This window comes from Oncorhynchus masou, chromosome 11 (assembly GCF_036934945.1).
Source record: "Oncorhynchus masou masou isolate Uvic2021 chromosome 11, UVic_Omas_1.1, whole genome shotgun sequence".
NCBI classification, from domain to species: domain Eukaryota; kingdom Metazoa; phylum Chordata; class Actinopteri; order Salmoniformes; family Salmonidae; genus Oncorhynchus; species Oncorhynchus masou.
Genome location: NC_088222.1, coordinates 31,766,454 through 31,790,505, shown reverse-complemented (window position 1 = coordinate 31,790,505; position 24,052 = coordinate 31,766,454). Strand labels below are relative to the sequence as shown.

At 44.3% G+C, this 24,052-nt stretch overlaps 1 protein-coding gene across 4 annotated transcripts in view; it reads left to right on the top strand.

Moving 5' to 3' along the window:
• Window positions 1–804: 804 nt before the first annotated feature.
• The window catches only part of LOC135548535 (Na(+)/citrate cotransporter-like), a 35,030-nt gene continuing 11,782 nt past the window's right edge, over window positions 805–24,052 (top strand). The window contains exons 1-7 of one of the 4 annotated variants that reach the window (XM_064978246.1): window positions 805–1,094; window positions 3,072–3,200; window positions 4,985–5,121; window positions 5,299–5,669; window positions 5,888–6,077; window positions 6,289–6,411; window positions 6,817–7,029. In XM_064978246.1, the coding sequence (XP_064834318.1) occupies window positions 966–1,094; window positions 3,072–3,200; window positions 4,985–5,121; window positions 5,299–5,669; window positions 5,888–6,077; window positions 6,289–6,411; window positions 6,817–7,029 (1,292 nt within the window). In that variant the 5' untranslated portion in view covers window positions 805–965. The remainder of the gene's footprint in view (window positions 1,095–3,071; window positions 3,201–4,984; window positions 5,122–5,298; window positions 5,670–5,887; window positions 6,078–6,288; window positions 6,412–6,816; window positions 7,030–24,052) is intronic. The other 3 variants (XM_064978245.1, XM_064978244.1, XM_064978243.1) reach the window with 3 other exon arrangements.

The window sequence follows — 24,052 nt, the reverse complement described above, 5'->3', positions numbered from 1 at the left end:
TCACAAGCCAATTGATTATGTTATGTGTACAGGCAGGAATCTGTCAGCATAACTGATTTAGACCTTTACCTGCTACAAATAGCTGACTGCAGAGAACAAGTAGCCTTCTGCTCATTGAAATCCTGGCCCTGAAATGCGGGAAAGGAGCTTTTCACTGATTGGATTACACTGACAATGAAGAAGATGATTGGCCATATTGTATGAAGGATGATCTGCAAGGGGTTTTCCATGTTCAAATAAAATTGAAGAAAATTATCTCTGTTTCAACTCTAATTTCTCAGACCATGTTGGCTATTTCAAGTGACATATCATGATAAGGACTGAGTGTAGGTACAAAAATGGCTATAGGGTGGCAGTGTAGGATCTGAAGTCAAATAATGTGTGTGTGTGTGGTGTTTTGGGGAGTGTAACTTCACAAAGGACGTTTGGAGTTTCCCAGCAGCTACTGCTGTTCCAAGGAAACCCTATCTATCTCTCTATCTCTCTATCTCTCTATCTATCTATCTATCTATCTCTCTATCTCTCTATCTATCTCTCTATCTCTCTATCTATCTATCTATCTATCTATCTATCTATCTATCTATCTATCTATCTCCTCCCCCTTATGTCTCTCTCAGAATACAGTACATTCTAGTTTCAGAGAGCCGTGTTTATTTTCCTATTTTTTCTAAGTTAATGTTTAAGTATAAATGCTACTCAACATTTTTTCTCTCTCTAGCTCTCACACACACTGACTCACACGCACAAGAATGCCACTCAAAAGTGTTGCCACCCCTTTGTACACACACACACATGCACACAGAGAGAGAAAGTAAAAAACAGAGAGAGAGAGTAGAGAGAGAGACAGAGAGATGTCATGTGCAGTTGTGTCCCAACTGTAAAGCCGGAGGTATCTGGAGGTATCTGAGCTCTCCCTCATAATTTTTGCTTTCTTCCCTGGGACGGGACGCGTGCAACTCTAATTTATGTCAGTATTCTCTGATCGAGCGAAGATGGTGTCTTCGCTCCAGATTATGTGGATGTTCAAGGATGGGGTGATTCTGTTCTGTACACCGTTCCTGCTCCTCCCGCTCCCAGTACTGATCGGAACCACGGTATGCACCAAATTTCTGGAACAGACATATTCCAGGGGTCCCTATCTCCTCTTGACCCCATCTAGGCCTAGTCTTTCTGATTTCTGCACCAAGAGTACGCTATCTGTATAATGATTTAAAATATTTTAGTAAGAGCCTACTAGTATTCTATCGTCTTGTTAGATATTTCATGAATTGTTCATTTGTACACCTGACACATGCTGATTTTGACTTAAACATTTATTCCTTTAGACCTCCGCCACACACGCATGCACAGACACACAAACACGCACGCATGCACAGACACACAAACACGCACGCATGCACACACACACAAACACGCATGCACACACACACAGATGTATTATGTTGATTTCTTTATCAGAAGAGCGCACTTTTTCTGCCAATTCAGAAAATGGAAATTCCTACAAATGTACAGAGGGTAACAGGGTCAGGACCTGGTGTGAAAAGGGGGTGACACATTCTTTCAGCTTGCGCCAGGGGTGAACTTAGCTCTTTCTTGTACTCTTAAGATAGAACTGCCCCGCTAAGCAGCCTGGTCTCAAAGACTACAAGTAATATAGTCTTTAACTATAACTCAAATTAGTATGATATGTTACATTTGGTATGGTTACATAAGACAGAAGGTTATAGCCATGGGAAGTAGGGGTGCTGAAGTAATAAGGATTCCAAAACTGTATAATTACTCATGTCTGAACACTGATTGAATCTGCGCCGCACATATTCTACCTTTAAAAAGTTTGGGGTCATTTAAATATTTCCTTGTTTTTGAAAGAAAAAAGTTTTTTTTTGTCCATTAAAATAACATCAAATTGATCAGAAATACAGTGTAGACATTGTTAATGTTGTAAATGACTATTCTACATAGGCGTGCAGATGCCCATTATCAGCAACCATCACTCCTGTGTTCCAATGGTACGCTGTGTTAGCTAATCCAAGTTTATCATTTTAAAAGGCTAATTGATCATTAGAAAACCATTTTGCGATGATGTTAGCACAGCTGAAAACTGTTGTGCTCATTAAAGAAGCAATAAAACGGGCCTTCTTTAGACTAGTTGAGTATCTGGAGCTTCAGCATTTGTGGGTTTGATTACAGGCTGAAAATGGCCAGGAACAAAGAATTTTCTTCTGAAACTCGCCAGTCTATTCTTGTTCTGAGAAGTTAAGTCTATTCCATGAGAGAAATTACCAGGAAACTGAAGATCTTGTACAATGCTGTGTACCACTCCCTTCACAGAACAGCGCAAACTGTCTCTAACCAGAATAGAAAGAGGAGTGGGAGGCCCTGGTGCACATCTGAGCAAAATGACAAGTACATTAGAGTGTCTAGTTTGAGAAACAGATTCCTCACAAGTCCTCAACTGGCAGCTTCATTAAATAGTACCCACAAAACACCAGTCTCAACATCAACAGTGAAGAGGCGACTCCTGGATGTTGGCCTTCGAGTCAGAGTTCCTCTGTCCAGTGTCTGTTCGTTTTCCCTTCTTAATCTTTTCTTTGTATTGGCCAGTCTGAGATATAGCTTTGTCTTTGCAACTCTGCCTAGAAGGCCAGCATCCCGGAGTCGACCTCTTCACTGTTGACTTTGAGACGGGTGTTTTGTGGGTACTATTTAATGAAGCTGCCAGTTGAGGACTTTCTCAAACTAGACACTCTAATGTACTTGTCCTCTTGCTCAGTTGTGCACCGGGGCCGCCCACTCCTGGCGTAGAAGATGGAGGAAACATTTCCTCGTCACACCATAGGGTGTTGAAGTTCAAGTTTACATTACTTGAGCTCGACGAATTCACATCGCAGATCAATGTTTATACAATGGCACCCCCAGACACAGAGAACATTGTGTTCGTGTGCTTCAGTTATTTTGTGTGTGGTGTGTGTGTGTGTGTGTGTTTGTGTCCTTTTGAACTCAAGAATATTTGGGTTCTCTGTACTTCTATATGGCTCTAAATAGAGTATTGTAACTGTATGTGTTTGCAGGAGGCAAGATGTGCCTATGTGATAGCTCTGATGGCAGTGTACTGGTGTACTGAGGTATTGCCACTAGCGGTGACTGCTCTCCTGCCCACTGTCCTTTTCCCTCTGTTTGGCATCATGGAGTCCAAGCAGGTACGTGCGTAAAGATGTAGGATCTTAATTTGAGCACCCTGCTGCAGGAGAACTTTACTGCGATGCAGGAAATGTAAAACCTGTAGAGTATTTGAGGTTAAAGGCTTTTGAAGTTTGTCATTTCCACTTTGACTTGATTCTTCCTTACCGAAAATGTACACTACATGATCAAAAATATGTGGACAACTGCTCGTCGAACATCTCATTCCAAAATCATGGGCATTAATATGGAGTTGGTCCCAGCTTTGCTGCTATAACAGCCTCCACTCTTCTGGGAAGGCTTTCCACTAGATGTTGAAACATTACTTTGGGGACTTACTTCCATTCAGCCACAAGAGCATTAGTAAGGTTGGGCACTGATGTTGAGTGATTTTGCCTGGCTCGCAGTCGGCAATCCATCCCGAAGGTGTTCGATGGGGTTGAAGTCAGGGCTCTGTGCAGGCCAGTCAAGTTCTTCCACACCGATCTCGCCGAGTGATTTTGCCTGGCTCGCAGTCGGCAAATCCATCCCGAAGGTGTTCGATGGGGTTGAAGTCAGGGCTCTGTGCAGGCCAGTCAAGTTCTTCCACACCGATCTCGCCGAGTGACGCAGCGGTCTAAGGCACTGCATCTCAGTGCTAGAGGCATCACTACAGACCCTGGTTTGATTCAAGGCTGTATCACAACCGGTTGTTATTGGGAGTCCCAAAGGGCGGTGCACAATTTGCCCAGCGTTGTCCGGGTTAGAGTTTAGCCGGGATAGGCCGTCATTGTAAACAAGAATTTGTTCTTAACTGACTTGCCTAGTTAAATAAATAATCGCTTAATTATAAATTATTTATAAAAAATTATGGACGGGTGCATTGTCATGTGGAAACAGGAAAGGGCCTTCCCCACACTGTTGCCACAAAGTTGGAAGCACAGTATCGTCTAGAATGTCAATGTATGCTGTAGCATTAAGACTTCTCTTCACTGGAACTAAGGGGCCCGAACCATGAAAAACAGCCCCTATTATTCCTCCTCCACCAAATGTTATAGTTGGCACTATGCATGGGGGCAGGTAGCGTTTTACTGGCATCCTCCAAACCCAGATTTGTCCGTCGAACTGCCAGATGGTGAGGCGTGATTCATCTCTCCAGAGAACGCGTGTCCACTGCTCCAGTGTCCAATGGCAGCGAGCTTTACACCACTCCAGCCGACGCTTGGCATTGCGCATGGTGATCTTAGGCTTCTATGCGGCTGCTTGGCCATGGAAACCCATTTCATGAAGCTCCTGACGAACAGTTCTTGTGCTGATGTTGCTTCCATAGGCAGTTTGGAACTCAGTAGTGAGTGTTGCAACTGAGGAGAGACGATTTTTACACGCTTCAGCACTCGGAGGTCCCAGCTGAGCCGTTGTTGCTCCTAGACGTTTCCACTTCACAATAACAGCACTTAGTGTTGACCGGCGCAGCTCTTGCAAGGCAGAAATTTGACAAACTGACTTGTTTGAAAGATGTTATCCTTTGACGGCACCACGTTGAAAGTCACTGAGCTCTGCCGTAAATCCATTCTACTGCCAATATTTGTCCATGGAGATTGCATGGCTGTGTGCTCGATTTTATACACCTATCAGCAAAGGGTGTGGCTGAACTAGCCAAATCCACTAATTTGAAGGGGTGTCCACATACTTGTGTATATATTGTATCAACCCCTACAAAAATGTCCATTCATTATAATCCACATAATAATAGACATTTCCTGTTGAGAGATTATTTTCCTGCTGTAGCAAACTGGATCAAAGTAAGATCCTACATCTGTATCAGGTGTGTATGCAGTACCTGAAGGACACCAACATGCTGTTTGTAGGCGGTCTGATGGTGGCTGTTGCCGTGGAGACATGGAACCTTCACAAGCGCATCGCCCTCAGGGTTCTACTTGTTGTGGGGGTGCGGCCTGCCCTGTGAGTAGCTAATCACAGGTGTCTATCTTTATCAGTTTTTCAGATATCAAATCAGGATTGTCTGCAAAATTCAAGACCATGTAAACCCACTGAGCTAAAGCCTAGCATTATTTCCTCCTTCTCCACTTCCTCTTTTCTCTTTCTGATACACTGGCCCCCTTTTGCTGTCCACGCCAGTCTGATGCTAGGGTTCATGGGTGTGACAGCGTTCCTGTCCATGTGGATCAGTAACACAGCCACCACAGCTATGATGGTCCCCATTGTCCAGGCTGTCCTGGAGCAGCTCAACAGCCCACAGAATGGGGAGAACCCCTTGCCCATCCCCCAGAGCCAGGAGAATGTTATGATTCCTGAGGAAAGACTGGAGAACAGTTCAAACCCACAGGACAAACTTATCATCCAGGACAATCACATTCCACTGGAGAAACCAGCCACAGAGGATAAACTGGACTCCCCAGACAAACCAGTTCACCAGGACAACTCTCTGGCTGATGGGAAGCCAGGTGAGGGGCACTGGGCTGGGGGCAGAGGTCAGAGCAGGGGGCTAGGTGAGACTGGAGTACTGCCTTCTCACCAACACACCATAATACAGTTACATGTACATGGCGATTTCAGACAAATATAGACTGTTGCCTGTATGTCTACAGCCAACAGGCACACTATAGCCTGCCTAGCTAACAACTTTGGCTGTGACCTCTTGGTAGTCCTGATTCTCAAACTCTCTAATATATAGTGGTATTGTCTCCCCCTTCCTCTCTGTATAAAGTGGTAATGTCCATGGTCTTGAAGGAGGGGACTGAAGCAGAGGAGCAGGTTGGAGAGGAAGAGGAGGAGAAGGAGAGGACGAAAATGTGTAAAGGCTTGATGTTGTGTGTGTGTTACGCTGCCAGCATCGGAGGCACTGCCACTCTCACTGGTACCGGACCCAACCTCGTCCTCACAGGGCAGATGAGCCAGTATGTAACACACACACGCACGCACACACGCATGCACGCATGCACGCACACACACACATAGCATATGTACCTCTCACAGACATACACCTCACAAATGTTAGTGCATATCCCATGTATGAATATAGATTTGGGTATCCGAACATATCGTGTTGATCAACTGGCATTTAACATTTTTGAGAAGTGAAGTTCTTTAACAGAAACCCACTGTCAGACTCTTCCCTCAGAACAGTGACGTGGTTAACTTTGCCTCGTGGTTCGCCTTTGCCTTCCCCACAATGCTGCTAATGCTGACGCTGGCCTGGCTCTGGCTCCAGCTCGTCTTCATCGGCTTCGAGTGAGTGACCTGGCCAGAGCATCACAGTGCATTATTTTAACTCTACTCTCTCTTCTCAGTTCAACCACGACATGATATTTGTAAAGGTTTACATAAGCCAAATAGGGGCAATGTCTCTCTCACTCACTCTGCTTCTTATCTGACCTATTAGTTTAAATAATCTCTCTCTCTCACTCACTCTGCTTCTTATCTGACCTATTAGTTTAAATAATCTCTCTCACTCACTCTGCTTCTTATCTGACCTATTAGTTTAAATAATCTCTCTCTCTCACTCACTCTGCTTCTTATCTGACCTATTAGTTTAAATAATCTCTCTCTCTCACTCACTCTGTCTTTCTCTCAACCCCTTCTCTTTTGCTCCCCCACTAATTTCTCTTGTCCCTTTCTCCCCCTCTTCCTCTCTAGTCTGAAGCGTACGTGGGGCTGTGGTGCTGTGCAGTCAGAGAAAGAACATGCAGCGTATGATTTGATCCGTGAGGAGCATCGTCGTCTGGGGCCAGTGTCCTATGGAGAGTTGAGTGTTCTGGGGCTCTTCATTCTGCTGGTGGTGTTGTGGTTCACACGAAGCCCAGGCTTCATCAACGGATGGGCAACCCACATCTTCAACACAAAGGCAGAGTATGTAACACACACCACACAGTGAAATACTTTACACACCATATATACTCAACCACACAGACTCACACACAAAACACTAGCAGGTGGAAATATACAGACACATGCACAGTAACACAAGCTTGATCTGAAGGATAGATTACCTGAGTTGTCTTTAGACCCAGAACCTTCTGTTAGAACAAGTGTCAGGACACGGGGAACAGGAGAAAACAAACACAAATGTAGAAAACGTGTCGTTCACAGAGTAAACCGTCTGTGTTGCATCAATAAACATGTTCTGAACTTTGACACACAGAAACACAAACTTGTGCACGTACACACGCTCTGACCGGCACACACAAAGACTTGCATAGGCACATGCACACACAGAGTCTGGGAAACATGATCTCACTAGAGTGAATGAGAGAGTAAGCACACTTCTTTATGACAAACAGATCGATGGGCAGGAGAGGCACACACTGTGTTCTCTCTTATCTGGGCATGTGACCACCCTATCACAGAGGACATATGTGACGTCTGTCAATCTATGAATGGGCACATCACCATGGAAACGGGTGTTGATTATAGCAGAATCCTGGATCAAACTGGGGCTAAGGTCATCAAACATACTCTGTCCATTACGTCAATCCACTCTTTAGTTGTATTTGGAGTTATTAAAGATCCCCACTACTCTTACTGGGGACCAGCAACATTAAGGCAGTCATATACAATTACAAATATTACATGAAATTACATTTCATAGCACTTTTCACAACACATTACGTGTGTGCCCTCAGGCCACTACTGTACTTTCCTACCACATATCTACAATACAAAATCTATGTGTACGTGTGTGTAGAGTGTGCGTGTTGTGGATATGTACATGTGGATATGTATGAGTGTGTCTGTGCCTCTGTGTCTATTCACAGTCCCCGCTGTTCCATAAGGCGTATTTGTATCTTTTTTTAAATCTGATTGTACTGCTTGCATCAATTACCTGATGTGGAATAGAGCTCCATGTAGCCATGTCTCTATGCCGTACTGTAGTCAGTTCTGGGGATTGTGAAGAGACCTCTGATGGCATGTCTTGTGGGGTATGGATGGATGTCTGCTGTGCTAGTACTTTAAACAGACAGCTCGGTGCATTCAGCATGTCAATACTTTGAACAAAAACGAATAGTGATGAAGTCATTCTCTCCTGTACTTTGAGCCATGAGTGATTGATATGCATATTATTAATGTTAGCTCTCTGTGTACAGTTGAAGTCATAAATTTACATTTAAACTCAGTTTTCACAATTCCTAATTCTAGTAAAATTTCCCTGTCTTTGGTCAGTAAATACCACCACTTCATTTTAAGAATGTGAAATGTCAAAATAATAGTGGAGAGAATTTTATTTCTTTCATCACATACCCAGTGGGTTAGAAGTTTACATACAATGGTAGCATTGCCTTTAAGTTGTTTAACTTTGGTCAAACGTTCCGGGTAGCCTTCCACAAGCTTCCCGCAATAAGTTGGGTTAATTTTGGCCCATTCCCACTGACAGAGCTGGTGTAACTGAGTCAGGTTTGTAGGCCTCCTTGCTCGCAAACACTTTTTCAGTTCTGCCCACAAATTTTTCCATAGGATTGAGGTCAGGGCTTTGTGATGGACACTCCAATACCTTGACTTTGTTGTCCTTAAGCCATTTTGCCACAACTTTGGAAGTATGCTTGGGGTCATTGTCCATTTGAAAGTCCCATTTGCGACCAAGCTTTAACTTTCTGACTGAAGTCTTGAGATGTTGCTTCGATATATCCACATCATTTTCCATCCTCATGACGGCATCTATTTTGTGAAGTGTACCAGTCCCTCCTGCAGCAATGCACCCCCACAACATGATGCTGCTACCCCCGTGCTTCACGGTTGGGATGGTGTTCTTCGGCCTCCAAACATAATGATTGTCATTATGGCCGAACAGTTCTATTTTTGTTTCATCAGACCAGAGGACGTTTCTCCAAAATGTACGATATTTGTCCCCATGTGCAGTTGTAAACCGTAGTCTGTTTTTTTTATGGTGGTTAAAGAGCAGTGGCTTCTTCGTTGCTGAGCGGCATTTCAGGTTATGTCGATATAGGACTTGTTTTACTGTGGATATAGATGCTGTTGTACCTGTTTCCTCCAGCATCTATTTGCACCAAAGTACGTTCATCTCTAGGAAACAGAACGCATCTCCTTCCTGAGCGGTATGATGGCTGCGTGATCCCATGGTGTTTATACTTGCGTAGTATCATTTGTATAGATGAATGTGGTACCTTCTGGCTTTTGGAAATTGCTCCAAAGGATTAACCAGACATTTGGAGGTCTACAATTTTTTTGTGAGGTCTTGGCTGATTTCTTTTGCTTTTCCCATGATGTCAAGCAAAGAGGCACTGAGTGTGAAGGTAGACCTTGAAATACATCCACAGGTACACCTCCAATTGACTCAAATGATGTCAATTAGTCTATCCGACGCTTCTAAAGCCATGACAACATTTTCTGGAATTTTCCAAGCTGTTTAAAGGTACAGTCAACTTAGTGTATGTAAACGTCTGACCCACTGGAATTGTGATACAGTGAATTTTAGGTGAAATAATCTGTCTTTAAACAATTGTTGGAAAAATTACGTGTCATGCACAAAGTAGATGTTCAAACCAACTTGACAAAACTATAGTTTGTTAACAAGAAATTTGTGGAGTTGTTGAAAAACGAGTTTTAATGACTCCAACCTAAGTGTATGTAAACTTCAGACTTCAACTGTACATTTAAGGTCCTGTTTGGATCCAATTGTAAAGTCCCTCATCACATTGTCATTGGGTTATAATTAGTTAGTGATCAAAAAAGGATTGGAAGGCCTCTCCCCAACTCCCAATCCCTGTATACCCCTTCCCTAATCCCCTGCTGCCTCCCAACCCTACACAGTCTAACCCCCGCAGTCAAAATATCCTATAGGATTCAGATAGAAAAAATCATATTACAATCAAACAGCAAATCTTATCAGATTCCGGAACGTATCCTGTAGAATAGAATCTTATAGGAGTCCAATAGGACTGGTTCCAAAATCTGATAGGATTGTTCTATTGGATTCTTATACTGAAATCCTATAGGATCCTATAAAATACAATTCTATCAGCCTAGATCTCCCAGACACTTGAATTACAGCCACTTGTCACCGAGCCTAGGGATTATAAAAGTGCCTATTAAAATCCTATAGGAGACCAATAGGACTGGTTCCAAGATCTGATTTTTCTATTAGTCATACTGTAAATTAACTTACAGCCTTGAATCCCCGGTAATGGCTCACATCAACACAATTGTCCGATAAACCCTAGACCCACTCCAATTTGCATACCGCCCAAACAGATCCAAAGATGACGCAATCTCTATTGCACTCCACACTGCCCTTTCCCACCTGAACAAAAGGAACACTTATGTGAGAATGCTATTCATTGACTACAGCTCAGTGTTCAACACCATAGTACCCTCAAAGCTCATTACTAAGCGAAGGATCCTGGGACTAAACACCTCCATCTGCAACTGGATCCTGGACTTCCTGACTGGCCGCCCCCAGGTGGTGAGGTTAGGTAGCAACACATCTGCCACGCTGTTCCTCAACACTGGAGCCCCCCAGGGGTGCGTGCTCAGTCACCTCCTGTACTCCCTGTTCACCCACAACTGCATGGCCAGGCACAACTCCAACACCATCATTAAGTTTGCAGATGACACAACAGTGGTAGGCCTGATCACCGACAACGACGAGACAACCTATAGGGAGGAGGTCAGAGACCTGGCCGGGAGGTGCCAGAATAACAACCTATCCCTCAGCGTAACCAAGACTAAGGAGATGATTGTGGACTACAGGAAAAGGAGGACAGAGTACGCCCCCATTCTCATCGACGGGCTGTAGTGGAGCAGGTTGAGAGCTTCAAGTTCCTTGGTGTCCACATCTACAACAAACTCGAATGGTCCAAACACACCAAGACAGTCATGAAGAGGGCACGACAAAGCCTATTCCCCCTCAGGAAACTAAAAAGATTTGGCATGGGTCCTGAGATCCTCAAAAGATTCTACAGCTGTAACATCGAGAGCATCCTGACTGGTTGCATCACTGCCTGGAACAGCAATTGCTTGGCCTCCGACCGCAAGGCACTACAGAGGGTAGTGTGTACGGCCCAGTACATCACTGGGGCTAAGCTGCCTGCCATCCAGGACCTATACACCAGGCGGTATCAGAGGAAGGCACTAAAAATTGTCAAAGAACCCAGCCACCCCAGTCATAGACTGTTCTCTCTACTACCGCATGGCAAGCGGTACCGGAGTGCCAAGTCTAGGACAAAAAGGCTTCTCATCAGTTTTTACCCCCAAGCCATAAGACTCCTGAACAGGTAATCTAATGGCTACCCGGACTATTTGCATTGTACCAATTGCTGGGTCATTCTACCAATTTGGTGCCTTTTGAGAAGTGTAATGTGGTCAATTTCTTTCACCTAATTTTAACATTCTGTCATAAAGAGCACATGTTCAACTTCATCAAAAACAAGTTTTCCCATCTCAAGAGGATTTTTTTTGTAAATTAATATAGTAAGTGCTTATTAAGTGCCAAATAAAGTAAAAATGTTGACCATAACAAGGTTTATGATGTCTTATTAAATCAGCCATAAATCCCCTTGTTACAGGGGGAATGAAAGCTTCCCACTGGGCCCACATTGGTCGAGTCAACGTTCTTTCCACATAATTTCAATTAAGTTACATTGACCCAACATGGAATAGACATTGAATTGATGTCTGTGCCCAGTGGGCTGTTGTGTGCAAACAGGGAGTGGCAATTGAATGCAAGCTTCACATTTATCAATATTTTTTGTACCTGTCTATCTATGGGTAACAGGATTGATGTGTTATGCTCAAGCCTCTCAGTTTTCCACCAAAAAACACCAGAAAATTGCCAAAAAGAGTAGAACCAGCTTTCCTGCTTTTGACTGATGATTTGACTATTAGATGTTCAATGTTTCTTTAAATTGTTTTTTACCATATTAAAACGAGAGTTCAGTTCACGTAACATGGTTGACAAAATGAGGGGCAGATGAATCCCTAATCACATAGAATAAATAATGATCTTCAAAAATGACTGTCAAATAAACAAAATAACTAGGGCTTTACAATGATGGTGAAACTTGGACACATTTGGGGATTAAATGGGTTAAAATCATCCTAGAAGTGACACAGGTTTGACGGAGGGACATGTCAAAATGCTGAATTTGGGCACTTTAGAGCGAAGGGCCTGGAGCTGAGTTTCTACTAAGCTAACATATGGGAAATGGTTTCGACAGATGGGCTGTCGTGCTCTTAGGAAATTTTGCAGTATTTCATTTTTTACGTGTTATTTCTTACATTATTAGCCCAGGAAATATTTGTGTTATTACATACTGCCGGGAAGAACTTTTGGATATTAGAGTGACGGTAACTCACCAGCATTACCAGCATTAGGACCAGGGACACAACTTTCCCAAACCAGATTCTTTGTTCCCCGGTGCAATTGAACTGATTCCAGAGGCTGTTCCAAAACACAGCCGAAGGAAAATATGTACCCGGAGTGGACTTTTAATCCAACTCAGTAGGCGCACACACCACCCACCACTTTGAGTATGTTACTCGCTAATGTTCAGTCTCTGGATAATAAAGTTGATGAGCTCAGGGCAAGGATATCCTTCCAAAGAGACATCAAGGATTGTAACATACTCTGTTTTACGGAAACATGGCTCTCAGGATATACTGTGTCCATTCAGCCAGTTCGGTTCTCAGTTCATCACGCAGACACGAAGATATATCTCTCTAGGAAGAAGGATGGGGGTGTATGTTTCATGATTAACTACTCATGGTGTGATTGTGATAACATGCAGGAACTCAAGTCATTTTGTTCACTCAACCTATAATACCTTACAATCAAATGCTGACCGTATTACCTCCCAAGAGAATTTTCTTCGGTTATAGTCACAGCCGTGTATATTCCTCCTCAAGCCGATACCACGACGGCCCTCAAGGAACTACACTGGACTTTGTGAAAACTGGAAACCACATATCCTGAGGCTGCATTTATTGTAGCTGGGGATTTTAACGAAGCAAATTTGAGAAAAAAAGTTACCGAAGTTCTATCAACAGATTGACTGTAGTACTCGAACTGCTAAAACACTCGGCACTGCTACTCTAACTTCCGGGATGCCTACAAAGCCCTCCCCCATCCTCCCTTTGGCAAATCTGATCACGACTATATTTTGCTCCTCCCTTCCTATAGGCAGAAACTCAAACAGGAACTACCCGTGCTAAGGACTATTCAACGCTGGACTGATCAATCGGCATCCACGCTTCAAGATTGTTTTGATCACGCGGACTGGGATATGTTTTGGGTAGCCTCCATGGAACAACATAGACGAAAACACTGATATGGTGACTGAGTTTATCAGGAAGTGTATAGGAGATGTTGTACCCATTGTGACTATTAAAACCTAGCCTAACCAGAAACCGTGGACAGGTGGCAGCATTCGTGCAAAACTGAAAGCGCGAACCATGACATTTAGCCAAGGCAAAGTGACTTTGAATATGGCAGAATACAAACAGTGTAGTTATTTCCTCCGTAAGGCAATCAAACAGGCAAAACATCAGTATAGAGACAAAGTGGACTCTTAATTCGACGGCTCATACATGAGACGTGCGTGGCAGGGTCAACAGATAATCATGGAATACAAAGAGAGAACCAGCTATGTGGCAGGCACCAACGTCTTGCTTCTGGGCAAGATAAACACCTTCTTCGCCCACTTTGAGGATAACACAGTGCCACCGACGTGGCCCACTACCAAGAATTGTGGGCTCTCCTTCTCTGTGGCCAACGTGAGTAAAACATTTAAGCGTGTTAACCCTCGCAAGGTTTCCGGCCCAGACGGAATCCCTAGCCGCGTTCCTCCGGACATACGCAGACCAGCTGGCTGGAGTCTGTTGTCCCCCCCATGCTTCAAGATGACCATCATTTTTCCTATACCCAAGAAAGCGAAATTAACTGAACTAAATGACTATCGCCCCGTAGCACTCACTTCTGTCATCATGAAGTGCTTTGAGAGACTAGTCAAGGATCATATCACCTCTACCTTACCTGACACCCTATAGATCCACAGACGATGCAATCACCATCGCACTGCACACTGCCCTATCCCATCTGGAAAATAGGAATACCTATATAAGAATGCTGTTCATAGCTCAGAATTCAACACCGTAGTACCCTCCAAGCTCTTAAGCTTGAGGCCCTGGGTCTGAACCCCGCCCTGTGCAACTGGGACCTGGACTTCTTGACGGGCCGCCCCTAGGTGGTGGAGGTAGGCAACAACTCCTCCACTTCGCTGATCCTCAACACCGGGGCCCCACAAGGGTGTGTGCTCCGCCCCCTCCTATACTCCCTGTTCACCCATGACTGTGTGGCCATGCACGCCTCCAACTCAATCATCAAGTTTGCAGATGACACAACAATAGTAGGCCTGATTACCAACAATGACGAGACAGCCTACAGGGAGGAGGTAAGGACCCTATGAATGTGGTGCCAGGAAAATAGCCTCTCACCCAACGTCAACAAAACAAAGGGGCTGATCGTGGATTTCAGGAAACAGCAGAGGGAGCACCCCCCTATCCACATTGACGGGACCGCAGTGGAGAAGATGGAAAGCTTCAAGTTCCTTGGCATACAGATCACTGAAAAACTGAAATGATCCACCCACACAGACAGTGTGGTGAAGAAGACGCAACAGCACCTCTTCAACCTCAGGAGGCTGTCAAAATTTGGCTTGGCACCTAAAACCCTCACAAACTTTTACAGATGCACAATTGAGAGCATCTTGTCGGGCTGTCTCACCTACTGGTATGGCAAATGCACCACCCACAACTGCAGGTTTCTCCAGAGGGTGGTGCGGTCTGCCCAACGCATCACCGGGGGCAAACTACCTGCCCTCCAGGACACCTACAGCACCCGAAGTCATAGGAAGGCCAAAAAGATAATCAAGGCCAACAACCACCCAAGCCACTGCCTGTTCACCCCACCATCATTCAGAAGGCGAGGTCAGTACAAGTGCATCAAAACTGGAACTGAAAAATAGCTTCTATCTCAAGGCCATCTCAAGACTGTTAAATAGCCATCACGAGCACATTAAAGGCTGCTGCCCTATATACATAGACTTGAAATCACTGGCCACGTTAATATTTGAAACACTAGTCACTTCAATAATGTTTACATTTGTTTACGTATTTACTGTATTCTTTGTTATTTGTATTTTTTTGTTCAAGCTTTACAGAATGTACATCAATGTAAGTACAAAGATTTTACCATATCCCAACCACCCTCCTTCCCTCCCTCCATACAACACATCCCCCCCAACCCCCCTAGTCCCTTCCCTCCCTCCATACAACACATCCACCCAACCCCCCTAGTCCCTTCCCTACCTCTCCGCCCTACCTCAGTCAACCCACCTTGATTCCCTCCCATACCCTCCCTCAATTCTGTCCTCGAAAACAAAAATTCCACAGAGATATCGCAACAAATAAACATTCAACAATACAGGGGGGGGGGGGGTATATAAACAACTCAATACAGATTCAATATACAAAAATATAAATAAATAAATGATCAGTAAATCTTAGACAAACTTGCTATACTGGATCAAATCAAATCAAATTGTATTAATCAAATGCGTTGAATACAACAGGTGTAGACCTTACAATAAAATGTTTACTTACGAGCCCCTAACCAACAATGCAGTTGAAAAAAATATTGATATGAATAAGAGGTAAAAAAACAGCATTATAGCATTATATTGATGATTGTACCTATAATGTAATGACTTCTGGTAATGCTTACTGGGAAACCTTAAAGCATCTCATCAGAGGGGAGCCTCTGCAAGCAATTAAAATATGATATAAATGGTTGCCATTTTCTAACAAATGTATCATTGGAACCCCTAAGAGAATACTTAATTTTCTCAAGCTTAAGGAAGAACATTACATCGTTGAGCTGAAGAGAAGTAGAGGGGGGATGAGCAGACTTCCACTGGAGATGAATTCTATGTCAAGCTAAAAAGGATGTAAAAGCAACCATATTTGCATGTTTGGGGTCCAAGGAGAACAAGTCTTCTGGAATACCAAAAACAGCTTTCAAGGGACAAGGCTGCAGGTTAATTTCAGGCACCTCAGATAAAGTTTTAAAAATAGAATCCCAGTAATTTTGTAATTTAGAGCATTGAATGAACATGTGACTAAGGTCTCATGGTGAGACATGACATCTATCACACTCATCATTTACATTTGGATGTATGTCAGACAAAATGCACCCTATGTAAAACCTTAAATTGTATGAGACCAAGACGAGCACAATATGTAGTGGAGCGTACTCTATCAATCGCCTCATCCCACCACTCCTGTGTAAATTCAACACCCATCTCCCGTTCCCAAGCAGATTTAATTTTGTTGGTGGAGTGTTTGTCCAATGACAAAATATCCAAATAGATCTGATAAATTACTGCTTTCTGTCAAGGTAATAGAGTCAATATGCCATCCCAGGGTTGGCAAGGGGGTGGAGCAGCAAAGCCAGAAAATTGGGAGGAGACACAATGCCTAATTTGAAGGTAATGGAAAAAGTTAGATGGAGAGATAGTATTTAGAGGCCAGGTTGGGAAAACTATAAAAAATTAGAAGGACTTAATACCTTTCCTTGTCCAGTAAGAGAAAGCATTATCTATTAGAGAAGCGGGGAATATGTGATTCTTGTCAATAGGACCCATAGTAGATGCAGCAGATAATTTAAAATGTTGTTGAAACTGGTACCAAATCTTAAGTGGGGAAAGCACTACAGGATTCCAAGTAGAGCGAGAGGGGAATGTTGGGAGAGAAGAGCAAAGCAGGAAGAGAAGCAGAAATACAAGAATGTGCCTCTAGGTGGCACCATTGGGTATCTGGAGCATGTAACCAGAATGGCAATTTCTGAAAGTTGGCTGCCCAGTAATTGTATAAAAAGTTGGTTAGTGCCAGCCCTACACTAAACTTGCAGCTCTGAAGTAAAGATCTACTGACACTGGGTACCTTTTCTCCCCAGATAAATGTGGCAACAGCCTGATTGATTTGATTGACTTTTTATAAAACACTTTGGTAAAAACAATGGGACAGATTGAAATAGGTAAAGGAATTTGTGTAAACTGTTCATTTTTACAGCATCTTTACTATACAGTGGGGCAAATAAGTATTTAGTCAGCCACCAATTGTGCAAGTTCTCCCACTTAAAAAGATGAGAGAGGCCTGTAATTTTCATCATAGGCCTGTAATTTTCATCATCACTTCAACTATGACTGACAAAATTAGAGAAAAAAAATCGTGAGAAAATCACATTGTAGGATTTTTAATGAATTTATTTGCAAATTATGGTGGAAAATAAGTATTTGGTCAATAACAAAAGTTTATCTCAATACTTTGTTATATACCCTTTGTTGGCAATGACAGAGGTCAAACGTTTTATGTAAGTCTTCACAAGGTTTTCACACACTGTTGCTGGTATTTTGGCTCATTCCTCCATGCAGATCTCCTCTAGAACAATGATGTTTTGGGGTTGTTGCTGGGCAACACAGAATTTCAACTCCCTCCAAAGATTTTCTATGGGGTTGAAATCTGGAGACTGGCTAGGCCACTCCAGGACCTTGAAATGCTTCTTACGAAGCCACTCCTTCGTTGCCCAGGCGGTGTGTTTGGGTCATTGTCATGCTGAAAGACCCAGCCACGTTTCATCTTCAATGCCCTTGCTGATGGAAGAAGTTTTTCACTCAAAATCTCACGATACATGGCCCCATTCATTCATTCCTTTACACGGATAAGTTGTCCTGGTCCCTTTGCAGAAAAACAGCCCCAAAGCATGATGTTTCCACCCCCATGCTTCACAGTAGGTATGGTGTTCTTTGGATGCAACTCAGCATTCTTTGTCCTCCAAACACGTCGAGTTGAGTTTTTACCAAAAAGTTATATTTTGTTTTCAACTGACCATATGACATTCTCCCAATCTTCTTCTGGATCATCCAAATGCTCTCTAGCAAACTTCAGACGGGCCTGGACATGTACTGGCTTAAGCAAGGGACACATCTGGCATTGCAGGATTTGAGTTCCTTGCGGCGTAGTGTGTTACTGATGGTAGGCTTTGTTACTTTGGTCCCAACTCTCTGCAGGTCATTCACTAGGTCCCCCCCGTGTGGTTCTGGGATTTTTGCCTACCGTTCTTGTGATCATTTTGACCCCACGGGGTGAGATCTTGCGTGGAGCCCCAGATCGAGGGAGATTATCAGTGGTCTTGTATGTCTTCCATTTCCTAATAATTGCTCCCACAGTTGATTTCTTCAAACCAAGCTGCTTACCTATTGCAGATTCAGTCTTCCCAGCCTGGTGTAGGTCTACAATTTTGTTTCTGGTGTCCTTTGACAGCTCTTTGGTCTTGGCCATAGTGGAGTTTGGAGTGTGACTGTTTGAGCTTGTGGACAGGTGTCTTTTAAACTGATAACAAGTTCAAACAGGTGCAATTAATACAGGTAACGAGTGGAGGACAGAGGAGCCTCTTAAAGAAGAAGTAACAGGTCTGTGAGAGCCAGAAATCTTGCTTGTTTGTAGGTGACCAAATACTTATTTTCCACCATAATTTGCAAATAAATTCATTAAAAATCCTACAAGGTGATTTTCTGGATTTTTTTCTCATTTTGTCAGTCATAGTTGAAGTGTACCTATGATGAAAATTACAGGCCTCTCTCATCTTTTTAAGTGGGAGAACTTGCACAATTGGTGGCTGACTAAATACTTTTTTGCCCCACTGTAAGTGATAGTGGTAAGCTACCCCATCTCTGAAAATCTGTTTTCATTTAAATTCTCTGCTGCTGCAAAGTTTGCAGAAAAAAAGAGCATGTAATGAATGAGTTACATTCACGCCAAGGTATTTGAAACCAGAGCGGCTAAGCTGAAATGGCAAGTCTGTCAGCTGGAGCTGTAGCGCTGCTGGATTGATTGGGAAGCACTCACTTTTCTGGAGATTCAGCTTGTAACCGGAGAAGGAGCCAAAGTTCACCAGAATGGAAAGGATAGAATTTAAACAGGTTACAGGGTTATTTACATAGAGTAACAAATCATCTGTATATAATGATAACCTATGTTCAACTCCTTCCCGTGTTACAACTTGGAAAGAGGAGTATGCCCGTAAAGCTACTGAAAGGGGCTCAATGGCGCCAGCAAATAATAAAGGGGACAGTGATTAGCCTTGGCATGTTCCACATTCCAGGGCAAAATAATCAGAATGAGTGTCATTGGTACAGACACTGGGGAGATGTATGCAAGTGACGGATCCATGAGCTAAATTTGTCTCCAAATCCATTTTTTTTAAGGACAGCAAATAGCTACTCCCACTCAATTCTGTTGAATGCCTTCTCTGCATTTAGGGAGATTACCACGTCAGGGTAGTTGGAGAATTGTTTAGAATAAATAATATTAAACAGCGTCCGAATGTTAAAAAAAATGAATATCTGTCCTTTATAAAGCTGGTTTGTTCCTGCGATGTGAGTCCTGGTAAGACTACTTCCAGACGGCTCGCTATCACCTTCGCCAGCACCTCCACATTAAGGAGACTTAGGGGCCTAAAATAAGAATAGAAAGTGAAGGAGAAGCGCTATTGAAGCCTGTGTTAGGGTAGGTGGCAACGAGCCTTGTTCAAGTGATGCGTTATACATAGATAAAAGTAAAGGGGCTAACTTGGTATAGAATTTCTTAAAGAACCCAGTTGGAAACCCATCAGGCCCTGGAGCCTTGCCGTTCTGCATTGACTTGTTAGACTGAATAACTTCTTCAAGGCTGAGAGGGAAATCAAGGTCATCTGCAGTTTAGCCTCAACTGTGGGAGTCTCCAATTCACCCAAAAATGTAGTCATGTTGGTCGTATCTGATGGAAATTCAGACGTATACAGGGAGGAATAGAAAGATTTGAAGGTGCCATTGATCCCCGTAGGGTCAGAAATCAAAGTATGAGAGGAATCTTTCATTTGGGGAATCAGACGGGTAGCAACACTGTGTTTTAATTGGTGTACGAGCAGACGACTTGCCCTGTCACAATGTTCATAGTAGGTACCATGTGAATGCAATAGTAACCGTTCTGCATCTGTAGTGGACAAGAGATTGAATTCAGATTGTAAGTTCAAGCATTGCTTATATATCTCTGGAGATGGCGTCAGGGCATATTGATGGTCTAAGTCAAGGATGGCTTTAGAGGTCTTCTAGTTTAGCTTTCCGAGTTTTGTTTAAATGAGAATAATAAGAAATCATGTATCCTCTAAGATAGGCCTTAAGTGATTCCCATAAGAAAGAATGAGAGGTTGAGCTTGTCTGATTTATTTAAAAAAAAGATCAATAGAAGTGGAGATAACGTTACAGAAGTCTGCATCAGACTGGAGAAAAGAGGAGTACGAGTTTGTCCAGATAGGACTATGTCGAGGGCAAAAGGTCCATGGTCAGAAATTACAATGGTTAAATATTCAGAAGAGTTGACATTTGGAAGTAACTTATGATCAATAAAGAAATAGTCAATATGAGAAAAAGAATGGTGTACATGTGAAAAGAAAGAATATTCTCTTGCCTGGGGTTTCTGAAATCTCCAGGGATCTGTACACCCATTCTGAACTATAAAACCTGAGAAGGACTTTGACATGGCAGAAAGATACATAGTTTTGTGGTTGGAGTGGTCCAAAGCCGGGCTAATAACACAATTCCGATCCCCGCCAAATATCAAAAGATGGGTGTTCAGAGAAGGGATTTTCCCCAGCAACTCATTGGCAAATTCAACATCATCAAAATTGGGAGCATATACATTGACCACTACTACAGGTGTGTGTCAAATGGTGCCAGTTATGATTAAATATCTCCCATGACTGTCTGAAATAACGTTAGTAGTAGAGAAATGTATTCGTTTTGTAGCCTTGAGTGATCTTTAGTGTGTAAATGGGTCTCTTGTAAAACATACCACATCTGCTTTTAGCTTTTTCAAACGTGTTATGTACTTGAGTGAAGACCCAAAAGCAGTTTTAACAGAAAACAGAGTTCTTTAATGAAAAACAGGAATGGCATAAATCCTCTTCCAACGTTGACAATGGAACAAAAAGAACGTAGTATAGTGCAGGATGCACCTGCCAGGCAGACTCCGACAGGATAGGACAAGGTGGAAGCAAACGAGACGACAGCTTGCTTCTGGCATCAAAAACACAAACAAGAATCAGACACTGAAAGTAGCAGGAACAGAGAGAGAAATAGAGACCTAATCAGAGGGGGAAGAGAGAACAGGTGTGAAAGAGTGAATGAGCTAGTTAGGGGAGATGTAGAACAGCTGAAGAATGAGAGACAGAGAAGGTAACCTAAAAAGACCAGCAGAGAGAGACAGAGTGAAGAGAAAGGACAGGAACAGACATAACAAGACATGACAGTACCCCCCCACTCACCGAGCGCCTCCTGGCGCACTCGAGGAGGAAACCTGGCGGCAACGGAGGAAATCATCGATCAGCGAACGGTCCAGCACGTCCCGAGAGGGAACCCAACTCCTCTCCTCAGGACCGTACCCCTCCCAATCCACTAGGTACTGATGACCACGGCCCCGAGGGCGCATGTCCAAAATCTTACGAACCCTGTAGATGGGTGCGCCCTCGACAAGGATGGGGGGAGGGACGAGCGGGGGCGCGAAGAACGGGCTTAACACAGGAGACATGGAAGACCGGGTGAACGCGACGAAGATAGCGCGGAGAAGAAGTCGCACTGCGACAGGATTAATGACCTGGGAAATACGGAACGGACCAATGAACCGCGGGGCCAACTTGCGAGAAGCTGTCTTAAGGGGAAGGTTCTGAGTGGAGAGCCATACTCTCTGACCGCAACAATATCTAGGACTCTTGGTCCTACGCTTATTAGCGGCCCTCACAGTCTGCGCCCTATTACGGCAAAGTGCCGACCTGACCCCCTTCCAGGTGCGCTCGCAACGCTGGACAAAAGCCTGAGCGGAGGGGACGCAGGACTCGGCGAGCTGAGATGAGAACAGCGGAGGCTGGTACCCGAGGCTACTCTGAAAAGGAGATAGACCGGTAGCAGACGAGGGAAGCGAGTTGTGGGCGTACTCTGCCCAGGGGAGCTGTTCTGACCAAGACGCAGGGTTACGAAAAGAAAGACTGCGTAAAATGCGACCAACAGTCTGATTGGCCCGTTCGGCTTGACCGTTAGACTGGGGATGAAAGCCGGACGAGAGACTGACGGAAGCCCCAATCAAACGGCAAAACTCCCTCCAAAATTGAGACGTGAACTGCGGGCCTCTGTCGGAAACGACGTCAGACGGAAGGCCATGAATTCGGAAAACATTCTCGATAATGATCTGAGCCGTCTCCTTAGCAGAAGGGAGCTTAGCGAGAGGAATGAAATGAGCCGCCTTAGAGAATCTATCGACAACCGTAAGAATAACTGTCTTCCCCGCTGATGAAGGCAGTCCGGTGATGAAATCTAAAGCGATGTGAGACCACGGTCGAGAGGGAATGGGAAGCGGTCTGAGACGGCCGGCAGGAGGAGAGTTCCCAGATTTAGTCTGCGCGCAGACCGAACAAGCGGCGACAAATCGACGCGCGTCACGTTCCCGAGTGGGCCACCAGAAACGCTGGCGAATGGAAGCGAGCGTACCCCGAACGCCGGGGTGGCCGGCTAACTTGGCAGAGTGGGCCCACTGAAGAACGGCCGGACGAGTAGGAACGGGAACGAACAGAAGGTTCCTAGGACAAGCTCGCGGCGACGGAGTGTGAGCGAGTGCTTGCTTTACCTGCCTCTCAATTCCCCAGACAGTCAACCCGACAACACGCCCTTCAGGGAGAATCCCCTCGGGGTCGGTGGAGACCTCAGAAGAACTGAAGAGACGAGATAAAGCATCAGGCTTGGTGTTCTTTGAGCCCGGACGATAAGAAATAACAAACTCGAAACGAGCGAAAAACAGAGCCCAACGAGCCTGACGCGCATTAAGTCGTTTGGCTGAACGGATGTACTCAAGGTTCCTATGGTCAGTCCAAACGACAAAAGGAACGGTCGCCCCTCCAACCACTGTCGCCATTCGCCTAGGGCTAAGCGGATGGCGAGCAGTTCGCGATTACCAACATCATAGTTACGTTCTGACGGCGATAAGCGATGAGAGAAAAACGCGCAAGGATGGACCTTGCCGTCAGAGAGAGAGCGCTGAGAAAGAATGGCTCCCACGCCCACCTCTGACGCGTCAACCTCAACAACAAACTGACTAGAGATGTCAGGTGTAACAAGAATAGGTGCGGATGTAAAACGATTCTTAAGAAGATCAAAAGCTCCCTGGGCGGAAACGGACCACTTAAAGCACGTCTTAACAGAAGTAAGGGCTGTGAGGGGAGCTGCCACCTGACCGAAATTACGGATGAAACGACGATAGAAATTAGCGAAGCCCAGAAAGCGCTGCAGCTCGACGCGTGACTTAGGAACGGGCCAATCAATGACAGCCTGGACCTTAGCGGGATCCATCTTAATGCCCTCAGCGGAAATAACGGAACCGAGAAAAGGGACAGAGGCGGCATGAAAAGTGCACTTCTCAGCCTTCACATAAAGACAGTTCTCCAAAAGGCACTGGAGGACGCGTCGCACGTGCTGAACATGAATCGAGAGAGACGGTGAAAAAATCAGGATATCGTCCATGTAAACGAAAACAAAAATGTTCAGCATGTCTCTCAGGACGTCGTTAACTAGTGCCTGAAAGACAGCTGGAGCGTTAACGAGGCCGAAAGGAAGAACCCGGTATTCAAAGTGCCCTAACGGAGTGTTAAACGCCGTCTTCCACTCGTCCCCCTCCCTGATGCGCACGAGATGGTAGGCGTTACGAAGGTCCAATTTGGTGAAAAACCTGGCTCCCTGCAGGATCTCGAAGGCTGAAGACATAAGAGGAAGCGGATAACGAT